This window comes from Charadrius vociferus, unplaced genomic scaffold (genome assembly GCF_000708025.1).
Source record: "Charadrius vociferus isolate BGI_N301 unplaced genomic scaffold, ASM70802v2 scaffold23, whole genome shotgun sequence".
Taxonomy (NCBI): Eukaryota; Metazoa; Chordata; class Aves; order Charadriiformes; family Charadriidae; genus Charadrius; species Charadrius vociferus.
In genome coordinates, this window is record NW_009647676.1 from 1036652 (window position 1) to 1060565 (window position 23914).

Genomic DNA, 23914 nt, shown 5'->3' on the forward strand with positions numbered 1-23914 from the left:
GTTTGGTTGCAAGCATCCCTTCCATTAAAGGCTGAAGCATTTCAAGATACTTTATTTATCTGCCCTTTAGAGTGTGAGAAACCACCTGTGATCAAAGGGGCCTTTAAGGACGTTTCCAGTAATAACAAATTATCATCAAGTTTCTAATTAAGATTTATCCATTTGTTTTCTTTCTCTGTGGAACTGACTTTCTTGAGCTTTCAAAATGCCCTGGACAGCAAGGTCCAAGACAGACAAGGTCTGCCCTGGCAAAAAGGTGCCCAAGATGACCTATGAGGCTTTTCCAGCTGTAGCGTATATACATTTTCTTACAAAACTGAAGGTCTCAGACAGTACAGTCACCTGCTTCCTGGCACTTTCTATCATCTTCATTTTCATGTTAAATTTGCAGCTTTTAATCATTGAGTAAATGTCTTCATCCTGTTGATCCACTTCCATTTTTTCACCATCATCATATTCTTCATCCACCTCCATACTATCATTGGGCTGATCACAGAGAAGTTTCTCCTGCAGTTTGTCAAGAAAGAAACACCTGCACAATGACAAAAGAAGTACAAATCACTCTGGTATGCATGCAAGGGAATGAACATTCAGAGGTGTTGATCTGTCCAACAGTAAACAAAGCTAATAAAAACCAGCAAGCTATAGCAATCACCTTTAGCAAGGGCTAAACATAGCTCTCAGAGTCTGGAAAGTCACAACCGGGGACATGTTGACCCTGAGAGCATTCTAGGATCTTGAATCAATGAGATCAAGTATTAGAAAATGTCTGTAATAAGAGTAGGATTTTTTCTTATTTTTTTCTTTTAAAATCCTAACTACAACCTCGAAGTTTACCAGGCCATAATTTGTTGTCTGACTTGACAGAAGAGCAAACAAACAGTTAATACAGTGTGTATGGCTGTATTTTATGTCAACCTACAATTCAAATACATATGACACCAACACATGTAAACATTGAAATTTGCATTGCAGAAAAGCCCAGTGACCATACTCAACTTTTGAAAGGGAATGGCCATGAATCAGTGCTAAATCCTTTTCATTCTACAACTAGTCCTATCTAATTTAATAGCATCTCTCATTATGTAGACCATTATTCAATGCAGGGGAAAGCACTGCGGTCTGGAATAGGGGTAGGTGCTGAATAAAGGCACATCCTTTGCCAATAACTTAAGATGAGACAAAGGTTTTCTAAAAGCAGATAAAAGCGTTCAAGATACTGACAACTTTGCAATTGATAAACGTTTTGAGACTTTGTAAAGGAGTAAGCCATAGCATGTAATTCTGCCTAATATTTAATTGCAATAAGTTCTTCTGTAGCCATGCTTTCCTGACACTAAAATAAATTACAGAGCACAGCGGGTATCAGCAGAGCTGTTGAAGCCGTTGTCCCCCAGAAAAGGAGAACGAATCCAGATATGGACTGCAAGAATAGATTGGGATGAAGAGAGATACCACAGGGAAGACAGAAAACTTTCAAATTCAAAAAAGCATTCCAGCTTCTTCAGAGCTAATCCAAAGCAGTCTCCAGAGAGCCTTTGTTCTTTCTAGCAACAGTCACACAGCAGAAGTCTCTAATTACAGCACTGGTCATTAACTTTCTTATAAACATGTGAAGCACTGATAGCGACAGGGCTGGGCTTATTTAGTACACTCCCTAACTTGGAACTGCCTACGAAGTAGATAAGTATTTTTAGCCATAACAGACTGGCCTTTTGGGTGGTGTTTCGTTGAGCTAAATGTAGCTGATCTACTCAATTACAAGTGGACGTGTTTAAGGGCTGCTGAAGTGGGCTAGCTGGTACAGTGCGTGTAGTCACTCATGCAAGAAAATGCCTAAACTAACAGTTATGTTTCCATATGAAAATGTGGTTTATTCCCTGTCCGTTTCTCAACCTCCTTTTGCTTCTCACTACAATTTAGTCACACAAAAAGCAGTTATACTGATAAAGCTATTACAATGGTTAAAAAAAAAAAAAAAAAAGGTCATATACTGAATCAACAACCTCCCCATATGAAAACAAGCAGCATTAGAAAAAGTACCTCTCAGAAATCAACAGGCAGACAGAACTAAAGCTAACCCAGGAATGTAATTTTACCGATTTGTAATGATATCATCCCAGATGTTCATAGGATCCATTTTAGCATCTGGATATCTGCTTGTCCAAATTCTGAGAAGTCTCTTAAGGGAAGCCTGTGAAGCTAAGTTACCTAGAAATCAATTAAGAGTCCTTTTAATGCATCTAAATCCAAACAGTGTGAAAAAAGCCTAAACCAAACATAGTCTAACATTCAAACGACAAAACTGCAGTAAAACAACCCACTTGCATTTCTGGGCTTGCATTAAATACACTACTTGGTGATCATATTGCTTTTGTTTATCGCTGAAGTACAGGAGATTCAATAAGGACATCAAGTGTCAACTATCACTGGGAATCACCACTGGGTAGTTACCTTTCCATACTGGAATATGCTAGAATATAGCGGAACTGTTAACTAAATTTAACATATAATTTGGTTTATGTGCATAAATTTGTATTTCACGCCTACCTCAGTAGCTAGAAATTATATACTGTATCCATCTTTGATGTCTGCTAACCACTATTTGCTACCAAAAGCGAACCCAAGAAAAATCTTTGTTTAAAACTATTACTTACACTTTTAAAGAAATACTTGACACCTATCACAATTGCTAGGCCAATAAAACTTTACAATATAACACAGAATTATTTTCAAGCCTATCTTACACGACTGCAATAGTCTTTACTGTCAAGAAGACAGCAAGAAGTAATTCTAGACATATGCTCCTTCAAATCGGAGTTCAGTCTTCTAAGTGTGAAAACAGAAATTCAAAGTTCAGGAAACCATGACTATTTAACACAATGAAAGAAAAATAACTTCAGAAAAAAATCTTTACTTCTCTTGGTCATAAAATTGATGAAATCCTGTATTTCTGTCAAAGCTTGTACAGACTGCAGTTTGGTCATTCGACTTTGATATAACAAAGTATCAATACTGGAATAGCTCTGAAAAGAAGAGAAGATTTCACATTCAGGATTTACAACATGGTTCTATTCAGTGCTCTACAAACTATTTGTCTGATACTGCTATATATTATGCTCTAAAATCCAACCTTTTACAAGTAATGTATTAACCTGTAATCTGAAAGTGACTCTGCTTTGGACAAGCATAGAGGCATATCTTGGCTTCTAGGATTCTAACCTATCCTAGGTTTTAGGATAGTCCTACAGTTTAATCAAAACTGGGTCGAACTTGTAACCTCTCAATGTAATATTCTCTTTTCAAGTTTGTTCTGGGGACAGGAAGCTTCTGAAAAGATGAATGAAATAAAACTGCTATTAATCTGCACAAACAATTACTCTGAAAAATTTCTAATAGATGAAATCAGCAAAACAAAACAAACAAAATTGGGAGGATGCACTCCACTGGCTGGCACAACTCTCAGCATTGCAAGCAGTGAATTCAAAGGAAGCTTCATCATATGATTGGAAAGCACCTAGATTTCTAGATTTCATTGTATTTGGGCAAGTGTTTCTCTCAAGAATATAATCTAGCAACAGTAACAGGAACAACAGTTTCATCGTTCTATGAGTTTATGTAGAAAAACCGTATCAGGGACAGCAGAGATTGTTACCTGCATGAAGATCTGCATGCCATTGCTAATGTAATATTTGGCTCTGTCAAAATCATCTTGCAGGATGTAAAGGAGACTAAGCTCTTGGCTGTAATGCATTTCTATAATGGCTTTCTTCTGTTCTGTCTTCATTGCCTCATCAATAAAAGTCAGCAAAGTCTGATCATTTTCCCCACTGAGCAGTAACTTCAACTTGCTGCGTATTATATAGGGCAGATATGTCTCCTACAAGGTTAAAATATAGTCTTTATTTCTAAGAACAGAATATTAGATGATCATTTTTTGTTATCAGTAGCAGATCAAATATATTTTAAAAATATATATTTTGAAGGATTTTCTTAAATGTTTTCACTTTAGACAAATTCCAGTTTGCTAATAAATCACAGCAGCCTTTTCTCATAGACTTAAAAAGTTGTCAGCAGATTCCACCAATTTCAAAACTAGCGGTTTGGTAACTCTTAAAACATGTAGCAAATAAAAGCAATAAAAAGCAACAAAAACACTGCAAGGAGAAGATGATGATAAAGCTAGTGCTGTATGATCAGTCATAGACTCAAGGTAAGAATTAAACTACCTATAAAACCAACAGAAGTAACTGCTTCAATTATATTATATACCAGACCCTCTGCTAATTTCCATACAAAAGTAACCAAAATAATGCCGTTTCTTTCCACCCACAATCACATTACTGTAGGACATCCCCGCAGAGATAAAAAACAGCACAGTATCAACGAAGTGATTTCTAAAAACCTGAAAAAATGGATCATTCCACGTTTTGCTTAGGTCAGGAGGTTTTCCACTATCGATATTAATGGTAGCACAATACTCCAGTGGCTTCCACTCTGTGAGGTGGTCATAGCATTCCAAAGATGCAAGTTCCCAGAAGTCCTTCTCCGCTTCTGTTGGCTCCCCATCTTGCCAGTCTTCTTTAGACAGTGCCTAGGGAATGAATTTAAGGGGAAGGAAGGTTCTCAGATGGAATCTGACACTAGTTTCAATTCTAAGTCACCAAGAACTTAAGAATAATTCATTGTCTCATAAAAATATCTGGTCATTTACCAAAATGTGACAGCCACATTAAACACAGAATTTATATATATATATATTTATATATAAATCAGTTTCAGATAGCCATCTTCAGTAAACCTGTATTTTTAAACAGCTAAGACTTTAAAAGAAGGTTAAAGAGATCCCTCTTAATTTTTACCCACTATAATTCAAATTTTCTTTGCCATGAACACATGCAGTTTGCTCTCTTGGGGTGGTACTGTGCCCATGGTGTTTCTTCCTTGTCCGCGTAGGCGATTGCATGTGTGAGGCTTTGTAGGAGACCATAAAAAGAATCACGCTTACTGCTCTGTTGTGACTGCTCATCTGTTCCCCTCTCTTTACAGACATCAACCAAACAAGACACAAGGACATTTTAAACAATATGCTGTTTCTCAAAATGTTTAATTTTGGTTTATTAGTTTTAAGCCACGACATATTTATGAAACAAAAAAATCTTGTTGTCATTTTACCTCATCATAATATTTAGCTGCTTCAGCGTAATCACTCCTTGCTTCTGCCAACAACGCTTTCTGGGTAATTTCCTTAGTCCCAATCTTACCACTGAAAATTCCGCGAAGGACATCATAATCCCCAAGAGATCGGTAGAGCCTAGTAAAATTGAAATCTTTTAATTAGTTGAACACAGGTATATCAATGCAAACATAAGCTATTTAACAAAACGATACTTCAATACGCAGTAATACTCTGGCTTGTAATAGTAAAAAAAAGTATTTCTTATGTAAGATCATAAATATATATTTAAATAGATAAACTTCATCTTGTAGGGTAATACCTGAACCATGTAAACTCCTGCAGTTGAAAAGCTATGAACGAGACATTTTTCAGCAGTCTGATAGCATCAGAGTGCACAGCTGTTAAGTATAACTGCTCTAACTGAAAGACAGTAATTAACTAACAAGAAGTTAAAAGCATACCTAATTCTAAAAGAGGGAAAGACTAAAAAAGAAATCCCGTAAGCCATAAAGGCGGAGTTCTTCACAAGGCAAACTTAAAGGGGAGTAAATCATCTCAAACAAGAATTTACTTAGCAAGTTCAATCCATCTGATGACATCTGGGGGAAGCTCTGTCCTTCCACGCATTCGCTTGGATGGGGGCTGTTCCTCAGGTGACAGAGCCATCAGGGCACGCTCCAGAAGAAGGATGCCCACTGGCTGCTGTAAGCTCGCAAGGCAGCTCGTGCTCACATTTAATGAATCCAGCTCTAGTAGCTCTCTGTGCTGATAACTCATTTCCTATAAAAGAAAACAACAAGTGTCTACTTGGTCTAAAACTATACTGATAGTTAGCTTTTACAGATCACCTATTTGGTACCCCTCTTCTTACAGAGCAAGCTTTGAAAATAAGCCGTTATCTCCAGATAACATCTCCAGAATTTCCTGACTCTAGGAAAACTGGAATGCTTTTCCTTCTGTGCTGTTGCTCTTTGGCCAGAGAACAGTAGAGAATAACCCCTCTACTTTGCCAGTCTCCAGGGCACGGGGACAACTCTGTCGCAGAAACACATGGGAAGTGGGGGAGAGGTAGATGGACACATTCACAGCCTCAATCTCTCCTTCTGTTTGCTGGCAGCGTGGTGCCGGCTACACCACAGCTCCGTTTCACTTAACCTATTGAGCGGTACATTTCCACCAGAAGCCAAAGGCACGATGAGCTACAATGTCTTCTCTGAGCTGGAGGCTTTCTAGCCACACACTTACCCAGTTTTAGCATACCACAGCTTCCTGTTAGACTCATTTAGTAGTACACTCATCTAGTCCTGCCTGATTTGAAGATATGACAATATTTTAAGTAGACCTTTATCTTATTTATCATCAGTCCAACTACAGAGTAAACTGTTTTTCAAGGATAAACATTCTTGTTTACCTGAAGGTTTTTTTGAATACTTAAACCATTGTCCCAAATACAGGTAAATATATCAAGAAAGAAGCAGACCAGTTTAGTAAAACCAGGCTTTTTCTCCACTGAAGAACCTAAAGGAAAGTTGCAATAATACTTTAACCAAACAGGAAGAAAAAAAAAATAAAAATCTACAATGTGAAAGAGTGGTCATATAACTTTAATTACAAAAAACAGCACTGAGTTTTAGGACAAAAATTTGATTCTTGCAACACAGTATGTTCAAGAACACTAAGTGAAAAATAGCACTATTTGGAAATTGTAACAGGAGGCTGTGAGAACAACCAAGCTACACTTCTTTAATCAACAGCAACCACCACAAAACCTGCAGAATAAGCATGTGGCATAAGCAAACACATCACGCAATTTGTATAGCTGAGATTCTCACACCAATAGATTTGTACTCAAAAAAAAAAAAAAAGAGAAAAAGAACAGCTTTTTGTAGCTTCCTGTGTTACCGACCAGGCGGATCCCAACAAGGGGTTAGCATATGCTTCACCCGCTATTCAGGCAATTTCAACTAGCGGCTTCTATCAAAGCTGCATGCACGCCTCAGACACTCCTATGTACGGGCACACACTCCTTAACTGCCAGCTTTCAGGGGTTGTGTCAGGGATGCAGTGCCAACTGCACAGTCTGAAAACTTAATAGCTCTTTGCTAAGGTAAGATCAAAAGCCCTTTCTCAAGGATGCCTAGGAAAAAGTGCAAGAAATCTGTAAATATAACGGTACAAGCAGAGAACGAACACTATCCCAAACTCACAATTTACAGACATTGTCCCCGTCCCACATCCAAGGAGATTCAGTGCATTTTGGTGACTTTTTGATCACTTATCTTCTGAAAGCGGAGGGCACGTTCCTTGCTCTGCATGCAGTGCGTTCTGTCTTTATTTGCACCACAAGTTCAGAGATTAGGACGAATGGCATCCAAGCTGGCCTGACAGTTATAATACTCGCAGACAATTATACGTTCTTCAGAGGCCAGATATCTCTATGTTGCTGTGGGGTTAACAACTTTCTTAGTATTTCTGCTGGTTTTTAATCTGTCCTGAAAGCTAATTCCAGAGCTTCATAGTCAATTTTAAGATTACCCCTGTAGACAAAACCAGCTCCTTTTATCACCAAGTTACTCTCCTGATGGGACTCGAACCTGTACAAGACTAAAAAGGTTAAACAACGAGAAGGAAATGGCAGTGAAGTAGGAATGCTTTTTGAAATAAGCCAATATTTATTATATTGTTAGTATATAGGAAGTAGAAGCTGTATTTCCAAATGGCCAAGCCATTAGGACAGCCTTTGTGAGCCAAATGACAGCCGTGCTCTTGCTCTCCCTCTCCCAGCTCTGTCTCCTGATCAATACGAACTCTGTTCCCTGTTGGGGAAAAGACTTCCCTTCACTGTTATGCAGGGTGCTCAAATCCACAGGCTGAGGCTTGCCTTTGTGCTGCTGTTCTTTTGTTATTGCACGGGGATGGCAATGAGATGCTCTTATCGCTCTTACAAAGTCTGTATTTTTTTTCTAATTTTAACTTTTCTATTTTTTGAGTCATAATTTTATGTCTATTCAGAAAAGAAGTAGCCTAACACAACAGTGTTATTAATGGGTCTAACAGACAGCATAATTCAACACAAAGAAATAATATCAAGACAGTAAACCAACAAATGCAATGTCAAGAGGGAATATTAACAGATAGCTATTGTAAGATGCTGGCTTGAAAAATACCAAGACAGCCCAAAAAAATCCCCATAGCATTTGACCTTTTATGCAGCTGCACAGAAAAAAGTAAACAAGAAATTACATTTTTTCAGATGCGTAAAGACAAGTACTAAGAAGCAAAGTTTGTCACTGTTTAAAAAGCTAGTCCAAACTAGACATTTCTCCTGTATTACGAATGACATCTACTGTCACAGAGTATTTACATTTCCATAACAGAAAGAAACCACTCAAAAAAAATTATTTTGAGAGCTACAAATCAGACAGAACATTAAGATCAGCAAGTTAACAAGAAACATTAAATACAGTGTCAACGAGTACGTAACAGGTGCTTGGACAGGTTTTTTTATCTCCCTGAAAACTGGGGTAAAAGATGATGAAGTTCACAATCTATTCCAGGTCAGTATATTCTCATAGGAGAAAGGTTCGTGTTTCCTTTCCAGTGAAACAGCTGTGGTGCACCCACTCACCCTTTGGTGGGAGCGAGTCCTTCCCTCATTACTGAAAATCCCCAGACAACTACTGTCAAGGGACTAATTTGAAAAAATAAATAAGAGATGCTAACAACAAACAGTCTGACAGCTACTGATATCCTCAAGACATCAAAGTCTTCCTCAGCAAGCACTTCCCAGAAACAGGAAGATAAGCACATGGCACCCACATAACCCTTTCAATTGTTCTTGTGGCTTTCATATAAAATCAAGTCTCTTCTTGTTACTGCTGCAATTAAGACATTAAAAGGTGACTCAAACTCTACAGATCAGAAATTGCAGGAACCTTGAAAAATCAGTTCAGAGGCACAAATTACCTTGTTCACCTTAACCAGAACCACTTGAAATACCCATTTGGTTAACAATTCTCTCTCCATCTCTGTCTAAATTTCAGTAACAGTATTTAACCTTCACTACCACTGGGTTAATCACACATTCAAAGACATATTCAGTTACTATATTCATTATATTCAGTTACTATATTCATTATATTCAGTTACTTTCAGCTATAGCAGGATTTACCTGGATGCACGCAATGAATGGTGGGAAGTAAGACAGGCTCATACTCAGGAAATTATTGAAGTCATTCAGCAGCTTCTGGATAATGGCTTTTTTCTCAGAAGGAGTTTTAGATTTTTCTACCTCATGAAAAATTCCATCAAACAAACTGCTGAAAAGCTGCTTGGCAAATGTTGGATCTTTCTGTAAATTACAACAAAAGCAATAAGGCCACACTGAATTTTGCTGTGACACAATAAACTAATAAATAAAATTAAGAGATATGACCCACCCTGTACCTGATCTCTGTGTGGACACTCTTTGGGACTGGAATAATTAGTCTGGCATGCATTACACCTACGTCAGGAATTACTGTACTACCCATTCAAATACCGTCCTAATTCTTCTACAGAAAGAAACTCCAAGACAATGTAGATTTCAGGCCAGAGTGTTGGTAGAGAGGATGGAATTTACAATTTTCACATATTCACAATTCCCACTACAGAAACCAGATGCCCAATTATCATCTTATGGACACCACTGCCAGTGAAGAGGGTTTCAGGAAAAAAAAACGAAGACATCAATGTGTGAGAGGACCCAGACCTAACACTGAAGGAGCTAACACAGAGTAACAGACTGTCTGTACAAACAGAGAGTTCCATCTGAGATTTAAAGGCATTTTTTCAACCCAGAACCGCATTTGTATGTGTAACATAACCCTATGCATCCTGGTCTGTCATGGAACTGGAGTTTGGTCTAACTCTTGATCTAATGCTATTCAGATAACTCATGATTGTGCTACTTCCTCCCTGTACAGAGAGATAAGGGATCATCAAAAGAAATTAAATACAAAGGTAATCAGGAACACCATGACTTCCCAAACACCGTATAATAGGATAGGTTCAGCCTACAGTTTCTACCGCTTTCAGGTGGGAAAAGGAGTATTGGATCAGCTTTACTGAGTAGTCTGAGTCCAGTCTTAGACACAGTAACTTCATTTGTATTTTTACAACTCCGCTATAGCCACATAAAAGAACAAAAAATGGATGTTTTGTTGTTGTACAGTGAGATATCCTTTGCAATAATGTCTGTAAAGACCACAAACATCTTTTTCTCAAGCAGAGGAACCCAGAGGCAATGAACAACAGCTGATGTCTCAGGTCCTCAGTGTCCAACTCAACTACTCAGGTGAGGCAAAGGTACAAGGCATTTTGCTCATCACTGCACCAGCTCAGGGGTAGGAGAAACCCTCCCTCAAAACAGACTCTTTAAAAGCATATCACAGAGTTTGACTACAAAACAACAACTCAATTTTGAAAGCAGCTGCCCAACTACACATCGTTTTCCCTACAAGAACAGAAAACTTCACAAACGACCTTTGAAAAGCAGACAGACCTGGGCAAGGCCCTGCAGAGGGGCAATGAGACTGCGGTATTCAATCTGGATGTCAGGAAGGTCTCCTACTCGGTAACTTCTGTACAAAGTAACCTGGGCATCATACTTCATCTTCAGCTCTGATTTCATCTCCTGAAAGGCATTGCTCATGTTAAAAAAAAATTAAATCGTATTACTTAGAAAGAGATATATCTAGGTAAGACAGAATAAGCAGGAGCACTTCTAAAGTGCTTTATAAACTTTTGCCATGGTTATTAAACAAATACATTTCCCATAAAGTTGTAATATAGTTAAACCCAAAATTATCTTAGTCAATTAAAGACTCCAAAGTCTTGTTCACAGACTTACTTCGGCCATTAACTACTACTATTAATGCCTTGTAGTTCCTGCTTCCACAGAGGTAGTATTTAAGTCACTTTTAAAGAGAAGGATTATGACTGACAGCTAGTGAGCTGCTATGGTTTAGTAAGTCACTGCCTGCCAGCTGAGCCACAGCAGTCCGTAACACGACAGTTCTCAGCCTGGTCCAAGTGCAAAGTAAAATGATGTTGCTACAGCTAGCGTGTTTTATTTCACACAGTGGGATGGGGAGAGGAAGGAAGAAGGATGAGCCTGGTAGAATGGATTCCTAGTAAAACTTAAACCTAACTGTAATAAAACTGTTGTAAGCTGCAGTTGTTAAACAGCTGCCCTGCCTTTTGCTGAGGCTTAGAGGAACACATTGAAATTGAACAAGAGCTACTACCACATATAGGCAAAACCTATCGCTTCCTGTGTCTTTCTTCCTTTTCATAGCACTGATATGCTATAAGGAAATCAGCAGTAAGTTTAGAGGCTGGGATTTTATTTTTAACGACTGCCATTAACAGTTAAATGAGCAGACAATTGATAGATATATACACATTGGTAGAATGGAAAAATAAAATAGGAGAGAGCTTAAACATTTTTTTTTTTCTCTTCTGTTAACGCTTCATAATTTTCCTTCTACACAACTTCAAAGGGATAATTGTAAAAAAAATTTCAAGAAATATGCTGGGAGAAATTAGGGCTTTGCTAAAGCTTTTTCCAAATACTTTCTTGCTTTGGACCTACTTTTTCCTGTCCCATCAGGTATGGTATTAATGCAAGTCACCAAGTTCCATGTGTGTTTATGTGCAACAAATCTCTTGACATTTTATCTTTTATTGTGGAGTATCACAGGGTTTTTTGGTGGTTGTAATTTGGACTGTTATACAGAATGCGTTACAGGTTCTGTCTTGCAGGGTGGGAGGAAATGGTAGCTTTAGCCTGCAAGTAAATATAAATCGACTAAAATAGGTGTTTGTGTGGTTCTTCCAGACATAAGTTGTGTTTACACAGTTGTCTGCCACTGCGAAGAATTATAAGAGTGTCTCAAAATGGTAGCTCTCAATCCTGGGTTCCTTTGCTCCGAGTCTAACTGCTATCATTTTTAGACGATAATGTATGCTATTTTTAGTAACAGGAACCTCTAAAAAACTGTTACGAAGCTTAAAAATACTTAAACTAATTGTAAGTACATAACACAATCAGGAAACCCACATAGTACTAAGTTTCTGGCCTTGATAAACACTCAGCAAATGATTACCATTGACATTCCTTCAGGTTAAAAGTACGCAATGGTTTTGGCTAGTCCCTCAGCTCTATCATATTTTTGAGTTCACCTTCAGACACTGGATAATGTTCGCCAACTATTTCTGCAGAGTACTGTAGCTTCAAGGCCCCTAGTTTCCAGGATGACAACTGCAAAGCTTCCCATAGCTGTTAGGGACTCCATCACATAAAATCCCTTCACACACACTAAGTGGTAGACTGGAAGTATTATCACTCTTTTCTCACTCATGCTAAGTAACAGCATTCAGCTTTAAGCACATAAATAGCATGATTTCCAGATAAAACCTTCTAAAGCTCTTAAAGCAGCAACCAGTATCTTACACCTACCCTTTCTTCACAAAGTTACTTCTGGAGATGAAGTACAAGATGCAAATGGCATTGGCACTTAAGGTTTTAGACTTTATTTGGATTGACAAACCTTTTCTCTTTTCTGTTCAGCCACACCTTTTCGAGCATAAATCAAACTGAGTTTCTCTTGGTCCTTCATGAAACGTCTCCGCAGTCTTAGAATTTCTGCTCGTTCTTCTATACCTAGGGAACACATGGTCATGTCCACAGGTTTTCCTTTCTCAACCAAACTTCAGATTTAAGGCAAGAGCATCATATAATTACAAACAATCTTTGTATTTACTAGCTTACTAGCTAGACTTCTAAGTTTCATATCCAACAACTCAATGCAAAGCCTTTCAAGACAGCAAATTAAAAAAATTAAGTTGTTTTTAGGAGAATAGGTAATAAGCATTTATATAAAAACTAAGCAGGTGGATGAGGTATAAGGGTGAAACTATTGTACTGGGAAAGGCGCTAAAATTCATGAACAAATTTGCCCCACGACAGACTTATTTTAAGCTCTCAAAGGAAAGTATGGCATTTGCACCATATTCCATAAAGTATACAGCTCCCTACATAAAAGAGCTGCTACATATATTCCAAGATTAGGTAAAAAATTGCAGTACTATATTATTATAAGTTACTATTACAGAGCTGTCACTGGATCAACTCCTGCTCAGGGCAGTCATGGAGAAAGACCACTTTACAGACTGTTCAGTCCATTTCCTAGGAAAGAAAAGCGAGCAAACTAAACCAGACCACTATAAGTGGCATTATCCTCCTGGAAGACCAGGGACTGACTGGAAGGTACACTGACCTCTCTTTCTGCAGTTCAGCATGGTCCATTCAAAACTGCCCTGAAGCACCTCTCGGGTATTGAAAAGGTCAACCTTTACAGCTCTCTGCCTGAACTCCTACTCTCATCCTTCCCATCAAAATTTTAATGACAAAGTAGGCAAGATGAAATGCGGAGAAGGAGCCTAAGCTATTCCAGAACAGTACTGATATTTTTCAGTTATTAACTGGGTGGATGAAGGAGCATTCTCAGAAAATAGCAGGTAATTCTAAGGCCAGATTGCAGTATGTTGTAGATTGTGTCAGCACAGCTGAAATGGTTTGGGAAAAATATGTTTAAAGAGATCTCTTCTTTAAAGAGATAAGCAGTTAAATTTAAAACAGAAGGGACAGAACTGTCTAACATTCATGCTATGATTGTCTTAGGGAGAGGTAGGAATGCAAAGATCACACCAGCTGGCTTCTATCCAGTCAGTTCTTTTGTCTAGCAACATATAGTTTTGCAATTCCTAGCACAATTCTAGCTTTTTGCCACACATTAGGTGTCGCCACACATTCCTGGAAAGAAAAATCTCTCAAGTTGAACCACAATTAGAATGTCTTAAAAGATAATGGACTACCAGCCAAATAACTGAAAAAAGACGGTCCATAAAAATGTAGTATTTCTATATAAATTGCATCATAAGGCTTACAGACCTTTAGTTTTGCTGTCCACCTCATCTCCAGGCAAACCCAACCTTTTTTTCCCAAAATCTGGCCCCACTGGTTTAAAGGTTGCTTGTTTAAATTTTTCACTCTGTTTGTTAACCAACAGCATGGATGAAGACAAGGATTCAGAGGACGAAGGAACTGTATACTCTGCCAATGTATCAATGCTACTTCCAGTTAGCCAATTAAAAGTACTTCTACCACCTGTAAAAAAAAAAAAAAGGGTAAAAAAAACTGTAATGTATCCACATATAAATCAAGTGAAAATATCTATGAAGCAGGTAATTTTCCTGCCTGGAAAAGTATCATTCCCAGTGTTTATGGGCAAAACAGATTTCAAGCTGTTAGGTAAAAAACAAACTTCTTTTACATTAGGCAGAACGTAAAATATATATGATACTAATAAAAATGTGACCAGATGACTTTTTTTCTCATAATGCAAAAAACCCCCGAGGTGCCCTTAAGAACAAAATATTAAATGCATTTACACTTTTGCATTAAAAATCCATATACAACAGGAAGGAAGAGAATGAAATAATTCCTATAGCATGTAAGAAAATTTCAGAAGACAGTGGTGTGGACTTACTGACATGCTGTGTAGGTGTAAATTCATATTGCCGTTGGGTAGCCCTCACTCGACCACCAATTGACCCAGAAGCAGAAAGGGATCTTTCTTGTGATAAACTCCTGTGGATACTCTGAGAAGCTTGAGTCTCCAGAAACATAGGTGTGAGCACAGTACTTCGATAACGCCAGCTAGAATCAATTACAAAGTCCTACAAACACAAAAAGATTTTAATAAGAACAGTAAGAATGGAGGCTTTTTGCCTTCCTTCCTTGAGACAGGATAGCAGAAATTAAAGTACAGAATAAAGCATCATCCCAGGTATAGGGACAGAACTTGACTACAAAAAAAAAAAACAAACCAACAAACCCAAACCACAGAAGTTCTCCATAGTTCAGTGAAAAAGCTCACTAATTTGGACTGGTCAGCTGAGGACTGATTCACAGCTCTTGTACCAGTACTCCTGTTTCTTCACAGTTTTTCGCCAGCTTATGGTGCTTCTCTCCACTACCCTCCTTTTTAAGTCTTTCAGTACTCTACACACCATCTATACTTTGTGTACATAGTTATTTTAATTAAACCTTTATTTTTTGAAGAGAAAGCAAAGTTATTGCCCCCACAAAATCAAACTTCTGATACTGTGCATAACCCACAACTATTGCAGTCGTTAACTATGAAGTACAAAACGCGCTTTCAAAAAATCTCCTTCACTATTCTTGGACAAGTGGTAACTGCATTAAGGAATGGCATTTGTCACACGGTTGCACAAAGGATAACACACTACAATTCACCTGAAATTTGCATTCAGACAGCGGATGCTCAAATATTTTTCTGTAATAATCCGGGCTCTTGCTAGTCATTTCAAGCAGAAAATTTGTGATTAGACTCAAGTACTGTGTTTCAATCTTGGTGGAATATAAAGAACTTAACAACGCCAGCATGCGCTCAAGAGTATTTGCAGGTAACCTTGTCTCGTCACTCCAAAAATTCCTAACAATTAATCTGTAAAGGCAAGGAGTCAAGTTATTCTTGGTTGTCTGCAAACAGAAAACACAACACTATCAAAAAAGTCAAGTTAAGAAAACACAGTAAGATTATAAAGCCTTCAACTAACCCTTTCATGCCATGGATCCTCCATTGTATTACACCAAATTCTTCCTTCACCTACCATGCTCTACGCCATTCAACTGATATTAAAGGTGTACTCTGAGAAAAGTATTTCTATTGAGTTGTTTTCCTCTTGAGAAGTGCTAGGGGTGGATACGCACAGAGATCTATTCTATCTTTGGCTTCACCAAAAAATTTTAAAAATCCAATATCCTCCAACATTTAAATCTATTTTTGTGAGTTTTTGTATAGCGAGGGCCTTTCTTGTTGTTCAAAAACTCTAGAACATTAATGCATACTGAAACAACTTCTCCATGGCTTAGAAGTCTGTTCAAAAGCTCTGTGCTTCACTCAAATTTGGTGTAACATTACGGGATACAATTTATAACTTAACTTATTGGAAGAAAAGGAAAAAATGTTACCTCACTGTTACTCTTTAATATCAAACTACTTTAAAAACCTCTAAGGATCAACACGTCTATTACAGACAAAGAAATGGCAATTTAGGGATTCATTACTTCAGACAACCGTCACAGCAACATTTACTCACTGCAGTTCAGCATTCTCATCAATTAGTCCTTGAAGTAGGATTTCTTTTGCCAGTTTGAGTATTTCCTGAGAATCACCATCTGCTTGGCTTTCTGGATCACTGATGGTAGGAGAAAAATGTCTCTTAATGACTTATCTCAAACAATCCGTAGTAAAATAAGAGGATGAGGATGGTGGGAGAAAAGGAAGAACACGCCCTTCTCATAAAAATCTCAACTTGGCATGACAATACTGCATGTTTTTCACAACATGAGGTCTTCATTGCCAAAAATATCTTATCTCTCCACTACTTAGAAAAGAATAAATCAGGAAGCCAAGTAATATGTGTTAGGTATTTACTATAAAGACCGAATAGAAGTAATTCTGAGTTTGCAAGGTTAAAACTGAGAAAAAAGCAGAGAATTAGCTTTTCCCAAGTAACACTGGAGTAAAAAATTTTTCTTCACAATAATTATCCCTTCAAATAGTTAAGTTATCTTGGAAAAATCATATAAAGAAACCCAACTGAGTTAGATGATTCAACAGCAACCCACTTGTCAAGCTGAGTACGTACTTGTTCCCTACTATAGGGGTCAAACAGAAAGAACAACTTTACGTGACCAGATTAAAGGGATCCAGATCATGCCAAAGTGCCTTAATCCACCTTCAACTTACAAATAAATTTCTCTAGTGTACAAATCTTTCTAGTTACCAATTCTGGCAACAAGAAAAAAAGTGGGAGCATCAGAACTAAGACCTCTTATGCCATCATGCTGTGATGATGCAACATCCCAGTTCTGGGATAAAGTTCAGGTCTAAGTCTTTGTCCCTTAGTGGAAATGATAAAAGTGCCACCAAAGGCCAGAGCTACTTAGACAAATCACAGGCTTTATTCTTCTGCGAACGGGAAAAATTCTGCACCGAGGGACATGAAGTTGGAAGGCAATGTTACAAACACTTTCAGTCTGCCTGTGACAAACCACTGAAAGACAACACCTCCAGTGAATACACACCTGTAATTATCATAAATCCACATCAGAATATCATACATGCGCTGTCGACATATTACGGAAAGGTGAGAAATGAACCCTGTCACTGCAGGAAGAAGTTCTTTAAGTTCTGGTGGTTTTAGTTTAGACAGCATCTTGTACACTATATCCAAACAAACCCTTTGCCTTTCGTCATCCCTAAAAAGAGATGGGAGAAAAAAAAAAAAAAAGAATAGTTATGTTGCTCTTCACTGCTACACACAGAACCAGAAGAACAGTTTAGGGTTTAGCAATAATATTTGGTTTTGCATAAAGGGCTTTAGGTAAATACTTTTGAGTTCAACCAAGACTAAGAACTTAACTAAACTAATACCTACTACAGAAATTCACATCCCAGTGGTGTTTCACCTTAATGCTATTTAGGGTTTTGTTTGTTTGTTTTTCACAGTGAGCCAACCATCTTAACTCCCAGATTCCATTACCTCAAATTAGGAGAGCAGTGACCAAAAAGTGAACATGAATTATAAATACTTCTGAAGGTAAAAATGTTGTGGCCAGCACAGAAAATGTTATCAAGAAGTTTAGACTATGCATCCACATTTGTAATCACATGATCACTCACCTGTGATTCATGATCTGGATAAAGTCTTTACTCTTTAACTGTAAGTGGAGATCAGGTATTTCTTCTGCACGACACATTATTACTTCCAGACAGTAGGTTTTCATCACACCATGAAGTTTGGGTAGCAAAAAGAATACTGCGTTCACAAACCTTAACACAACCAGAAGCCCACAAAGAAAAGCAAGTTATTTTCTATTATTCCTCTAGATCTACAATGAACATACCATGTAACTTATGACACACCTGTCAGCAAGAGGTGGAAAATTCTTAACAACTTTATTCAAGCATTGAATAAACTTATCCTGTTGGGTGTTCTGATGATGTTTTAATTGTCTTATGACACCATCATAAACTGGATCTTCAAGTACCTGAAAATGAGAAAGTAGGACAAGCATAGCCATGAAATTCATAACCACCTTAATGACACATTGTTCTGCTGTACTGTTTGATTTTAGTGCATTTTACTAGGTAAGATCCACCCACCTCATCTTGACATTTATGGTGCTTCATGGCTGCTGCCTAGCTGAAACACATGATTGTCTGCTTAAACAATACATTTGTGAGCTTTGTTTGATTGGTTTGGAACCAACGCCTTAATTTTGAAATACAAGTTGCTTAGTATGCTTACATAAATAAGTAGCAACTCATTTGGTATGGCAGATTTCCAATTAATGAATGTAAAAAACTAGACGTTTTTAGTGAAATAGTGAAAAATAATCAGCAACGTTCAGTTAACGTCCAAGAAATAAGCTTTGTGAAAGATAAAGTATTTGCACCACCTTTGCTTAGTTATTCAAAATGCTTATAATGGAACTTGGAAGACACTGAAAGAGAAGACTGCAGGAATTAAATTTATGAAATATGCTCTACAACCTGTGAAAGAACAACCAGAATGCAATTAAGTGGGAAAAGAAGAATAGTAGGGAGGGAAGTAAAGTCAGACTAATAATCTACCTAGCCAGTACCTTGGTATTTTTGTGTCCAACAGCAGCTACAGAATGATATTTAGGGGGTGTACATGAGCCTGGCTGCATTTTGTCCTCCTTTTCTCTCACAACCCAACATGTTTCCATCATTAGATTAGGGATCTTAGAGTGTACATTGTTGCCTATTACTTTTAGAAGCTGTTCATGATTTTTTTTTTTTTGTGCCTGAATTTACCTAATTTCTCTTTGAACCTGATGATGCTACTTAACCTTAGAATCTCTTCTGGCAACAAATTCCAGAAGTTTGCTAACTGTTGCGTAAAGTAGTACTTCTAGCATCTGTCTCACACTGATTTCTGTGATCATCAAGCACTGTCCCCTAGTTCTAATACTGTAGGATTTGGGGAGCAACAGTTTTGCATTCACCTTACCCATTACCTAGAGAATAACTGGATTCAAAATTAAGTACAATACCTTTAAATTTTATGTCAAAATTTACAAGTTAAACATCCTCAGATACAGATATTCAAAAGGTAGCTCCAAACCTACCAACCTGCAATTTTTTTTTTCTTTAAAAAAGAAAAACAGCTTTAAATGTACCATGCCAGTGTTAGTGGTTAGCAAAAGCTGAACAACGCCTCAGAAAGAGACTGTTCCCTGTCAGCTCCAAAACAGCAGCACAAAAACTCTGCACTTAGTCTGCTCTCAAACTGTTTTCCTCTTGAGTTTAAACTTTTAACGCAACCTGTTGGACAAAGGCTCTTGAGTTTTAAATACATTCATTTTTGCAGCTGAATTGAGTAGTCATACAAAAAACATACATAGAATTAGGACAGGAATGGTCAAACAAACAATACAGTTCACTTACATTTTCTCTCTCAGCAATGTATCGAAGAGCAAGTCCCAACACTTCTGCTGCAGCCGCATAAACTTCTTTATACTTTAATAAGCCCATGTTGCTGGTCAAAGCCTGAAAATACCTAACACAGAAGGTAGACCTGCTGTAAGCTACTACTCCAGCATCCAATTTTTAACTCAAACAAAAAACTCACCTGAGCTGCCTAGGGCAATAGTGACTACTTTTAGAAGACTTGAATACCGTGCAACATGGATTTCCACCTGCAGTGTCTCAAATCCTTGACTTGGCACTTCCCGACTCTGTTAATTCCCATGAAATTGCAACCCTAGGGCCCACTGTAAAAAAGCTTACATCCTTCTAGATATTTTCCAAAATAAATGCCGTCTGCAGTTTGCAGCTAGAAAAGCATTACATCTGACAGACAATAGCACAGGGATGACGGGACAAACAATTCCAATAAACGAACAATCCAGCTCCCATATTTCATGCTGACAAGTGAGACTTGCTCTCTTTGTCTTAAGCTTTTATCAAAATCATTCTCCAAAAAGTTGCATTTCTCACCTGACACGATCTATTTCACACTTTGGGTCAAAGGGAGGTAAATTGTTAGCAAGAACAATTCCCAGCAGCTGAATTCCCACCGAGTTGTCTTTTGTATCAGAGTCTCCACTAGAAAACTTTTCAAATATTAAACTGTTGGATAAAAACATAAAAGTAATGACTGACATGAAAAATCCATAATATACACACCATAAATCACTCACTGTGTATGTACAGATATATAGACACATACAACCCCACCAAAGCCAGCAGAAAATATGTACATATGCATACACGCTCACATCAAAACCAGTAGAAAGCTTGTTCAGAAACAAGTAAGTGTTCAGCTTCAATGAAGAAGTCTTCCCCCCACCCCCCAAAAAATATCTAAAAGGAGATTGTAAGCCCACACAAATTCTCTGCAACAAGTTCAGGAGCACAGCAGATCACAGAAGTCTTACTAAGAACACACCAATATTCAGTGATAATACCCCGAATTTCAAATAAAAGGTAAGTCTTTGCAGAGATTCTTCCTGCTTTTGTTGTTGCTTTGCTGTAATTCTCTACATGTTTTCCCCATTGCTCGCTTTGCTGTTTTGCAAATTAAGTTACAAACTTTGGAGAGCTCAGTTCTGAAGTTCTACTGTCAACACTAGGGACAAAAAGTTTACTATTGCAGTTGAATTTACCTTTTCATCTCCTTTGATAGTGGTTCACTTATATTCTTGAAATATCGATAAAAGAAAGCAGTTGTCTAAATGCTTACCTGTAAGGTATGGAGAGACAGTTCTTCCAACACTCTATAACTGTCTTTATGATTTCCAGATTGTGTCTGAACACAGCTCTTTTTTGGTGAAAGGCATTCTTCATCAAGAATTCAAGCAATCTGTTAGCTAAAATCTCATCCTTAATATTCCCCTACAATGAACAGGAGCAAACAGAAACATAGTGACTCCAACACGAAGACATATATTGTTTTATGAAAGCAAGCAAGCAAATAAGCTATTTTTGAAGTTAATACCTACAAGAAACAGTGGACTAACGTAGGAAATTATTAAAAGTGGATAATAACAAACTCACGCACTCCTTACCTAATAGTTACACTAATAATAAAAATGAATTTCACATTTCCTTACTTTGGGAGTGGTTACACTTGTCCAGGAGAGGATAGTAACTACGATTTCCACTACCATGTAATGAATCCCTTCACCTCCATTATTCCCAGAAACAACAAGCTGCAGCAATGGACCAAGCCACTGCTTTGCATAAGGTCGGAAAACCTATGGAAAACAGGAGAATCAGTGATCAAGTACAAATTATCCAACTGTTCAAAACCTGTTTTTCAATAACCATTATGGGTAAGACTGCTAAATCAACCTCTTATCACTTTGCTTAGCTTCTGAAGCAACAACCACAAAAAATTTAAAATAACTTTAAAATAACTTTAAAATAAAAAGTATCCATATCTACATTCCTCACTTCTGCACAGAAACCTTTAACCAAGTATTCACATAGAGTCAACTATTTCACTACAGCCCACGTAATACAGCGCTCACACAGAAAACCTGTCCCTAAAGGATTTGAAAGAGTATGCCATTCATCTAGCCCCCCCATTTCAGACAGCTTTACTAAGAAAGTAACATTAAGTGGGTGCTAAAGCTTCTTGAATTAATTCTGAAATTCAGCTTTTTTGTATTTCACATTTGGAATATTTCAGACAGAAACATTACACTTTAAAATCACTGTATGAAATAATATGAGAATGTTTTACCCAAGAATGAGAGTTAGAAAACATTTCTTCTCAGGCAAAGACACATTATACTATCCTAATACCTTTCTGCATCCAGAACATCATCATTTAGCTCTAAGGTTTTCCACAAGACTCATCTGTGACTACTAAAAAACCCATTGTATTTCCTCCTGCAAAGATGGCAAACAATCAGCCGTACCTCTTGCCTAGTATCAATGAATCAATTACTTATAGTTTACAGAAGACAGATATTGTGGACACCCTCTACTTATAGAAGTAGAGTTTGGGAGAAAAAGTATTTAAATTGCGTTCAAAATACTAGCGCTATCTGGAATTTTCGGCTATGAACGCACTACTTTTTATCACAGCAAACTACTCATTTTGAATGCCCCAAAAGTCTCAGCTGATGTGATGTGATTTTACACCACAAGTTACACAGTTGATATTATAATACAACCTGTTATGTTAACAGAAAAAGATATGACAAAAAAAATTACTCACATCCTCAGTATTAACAATAAGTTTCGCTATGAAGAGGCGAATATTTAGTGGTACTGATGGGTTTCCTAATTTACCATGCAGAAATTTCATCCAAAGAGGAAGATCTACTGGAATTGTCCCCTGAAATTTAAAAGAGAGGAGCAAAAAAATCAACTTACTTCTTGGACCAAACAGGCTTATCAAACCAAAAAGCCCCCCAGCTTGAGCCACACTGGTCGCACTATAACATAGCAAAGAAAATTAATAAATGAAGGGATTCAATCATGACTCCCTTTTGTTGGTATAATTAGTGAAAAAATGCCAACTTTTTGGTTAATACTGGCCTCCTCTACTTTGGGTGTGATCTGGTTCCTCTGCATATGTTTAATCAGAGTGGTCATAGAAGCCATACACTCATGTTGGTTGAGTTCATCCATTTCCAGTTCCATCTCATCATTTAAAACCATGTATTCTGTGGGCTCCTGAAAAAAATGTTACTATGATTAATACCACCACTGTAGTTTCTTTTAAATCATAATGCCATGAGTCATTCTGATCTTATCTGTGTTTACGGATTTGACTATACGCTCATTGTGCGCAACAGGGAATACAGCAAATGTGCTGTTCAGACACCTCCCAAATATATGTACCAGCTGTGCACATCTTTTACTTTCTGTGCCAACAGATGTCAACTTCGTGTTACTTTGACTTTACTACCTGCCAGGATAAGTGTGGCAACTGCTGGACGCAGCAAGAGTTAGCTGAACCTCACAGAAATTACTTCCATTTTTCCCAGCTGAAAGAATGTGTTAACACCTTCCACAGGGGGAAAGCCCTATTTTTACGGATGTGTTGCTTCACACTGAATAGCAACCACAGCAGCTCTCTCTTTTGCTACACAGAGTAAATCACAAAAGAAAATTGTTTGCAGTTAGAAATTACAACATTACTGCACAAAGCAGATAGAAAGCACATTTCTGGTTAACCTCACTGCAGCTAGAACACCTCCTTGCTCCAAAACACAGAAACAGTTTATCTCTTCTAATGTTAATGGTTATTTTGACAGATTTCATCTTCAATGCCAATGACACTTTTACAAACTTCCATTCTGTTTTATAGCAAATATCTGTCCTATCAGTATTACTGTTGATGAGACGTCTCTTCACTGTAGAAGGAACACAACTTAAAGTCTTGGAAGATACTAAATGCTGTTCTTCCAAGAGTCACAGTTAAATACAAGGTGCCACAACAGCGATACAAAAATAATAAAGTGTTTGATCTCTTGTTCCATACATTTGATACAATCAGCTTGGTCAAGTGCCTTTAAAGACCTAAAGATGTGGGAAATGTGGAAACCAGGTG

The 23914-nt window shown here is 37.6% G+C and overlaps 1 protein-coding gene across 1 annotated transcript in view; it reads right to left on the bottom strand.

Moving 5' to 3' along the window:
- PRKDC (protein kinase, DNA-activated, catalytic polypeptide) overlaps nucleotides 1-23914 on the bottom strand; it is an 85135-nt gene that overhangs the window by 19030 nt on the left and 42191 nt on the right. The window contains exons 48-70 of the mRNA XM_009881122.1: nucleotides 22897-23034; nucleotides 22574-22693; nucleotides 21459-21602; nucleotides 21089-21240; nucleotides 20344-20475; nucleotides 19792-19903; nucleotides 18241-18365; nucleotides 17998-18147; nucleotides 17400-17573; nucleotides 16409-16507; nucleotides 15543-15753; nucleotides 14773-14962; nucleotides 14175-14390; nucleotides 12772-12884; nucleotides 10722-10853; nucleotides 9351-9530; nucleotides 5751-5959; nucleotides 5176-5314; nucleotides 4406-4594; nucleotides 3656-3880; nucleotides 2918-3026; nucleotides 2100-2211; nucleotides 343-532 (exon numbers count right to left, since the gene is read on the bottom strand). Coding sequence (XP_009879424.1) covers nucleotides 343-532; nucleotides 2100-2211; nucleotides 2918-3026; nucleotides 3656-3880; nucleotides 4406-4594; nucleotides 5176-5314; nucleotides 5751-5959; nucleotides 9351-9530; nucleotides 10722-10853; nucleotides 12772-12884; nucleotides 14175-14390; nucleotides 14773-14962; nucleotides 15543-15753; nucleotides 16409-16507; nucleotides 17400-17573; nucleotides 17998-18147; nucleotides 18241-18365; nucleotides 19792-19903; nucleotides 20344-20475; nucleotides 21089-21240; nucleotides 21459-21602; nucleotides 22574-22693; nucleotides 22897-23034 — 3561 coding nt within the window. The remainder of the gene's footprint in view (nucleotides 1-342; nucleotides 533-2099; nucleotides 2212-2917; nucleotides 3027-3655; nucleotides 3881-4405; nucleotides 4595-5175; nucleotides 5315-5750; nucleotides 5960-9350; nucleotides 9531-10721; nucleotides 10854-12771; nucleotides 12885-14174; nucleotides 14391-14772; nucleotides 14963-15542; nucleotides 15754-16408; nucleotides 16508-17399; nucleotides 17574-17997; nucleotides 18148-18240; nucleotides 18366-19791; nucleotides 19904-20343; nucleotides 20476-21088; nucleotides 21241-21458; nucleotides 21603-22573; nucleotides 22694-22896; nucleotides 23035-23914) is intronic.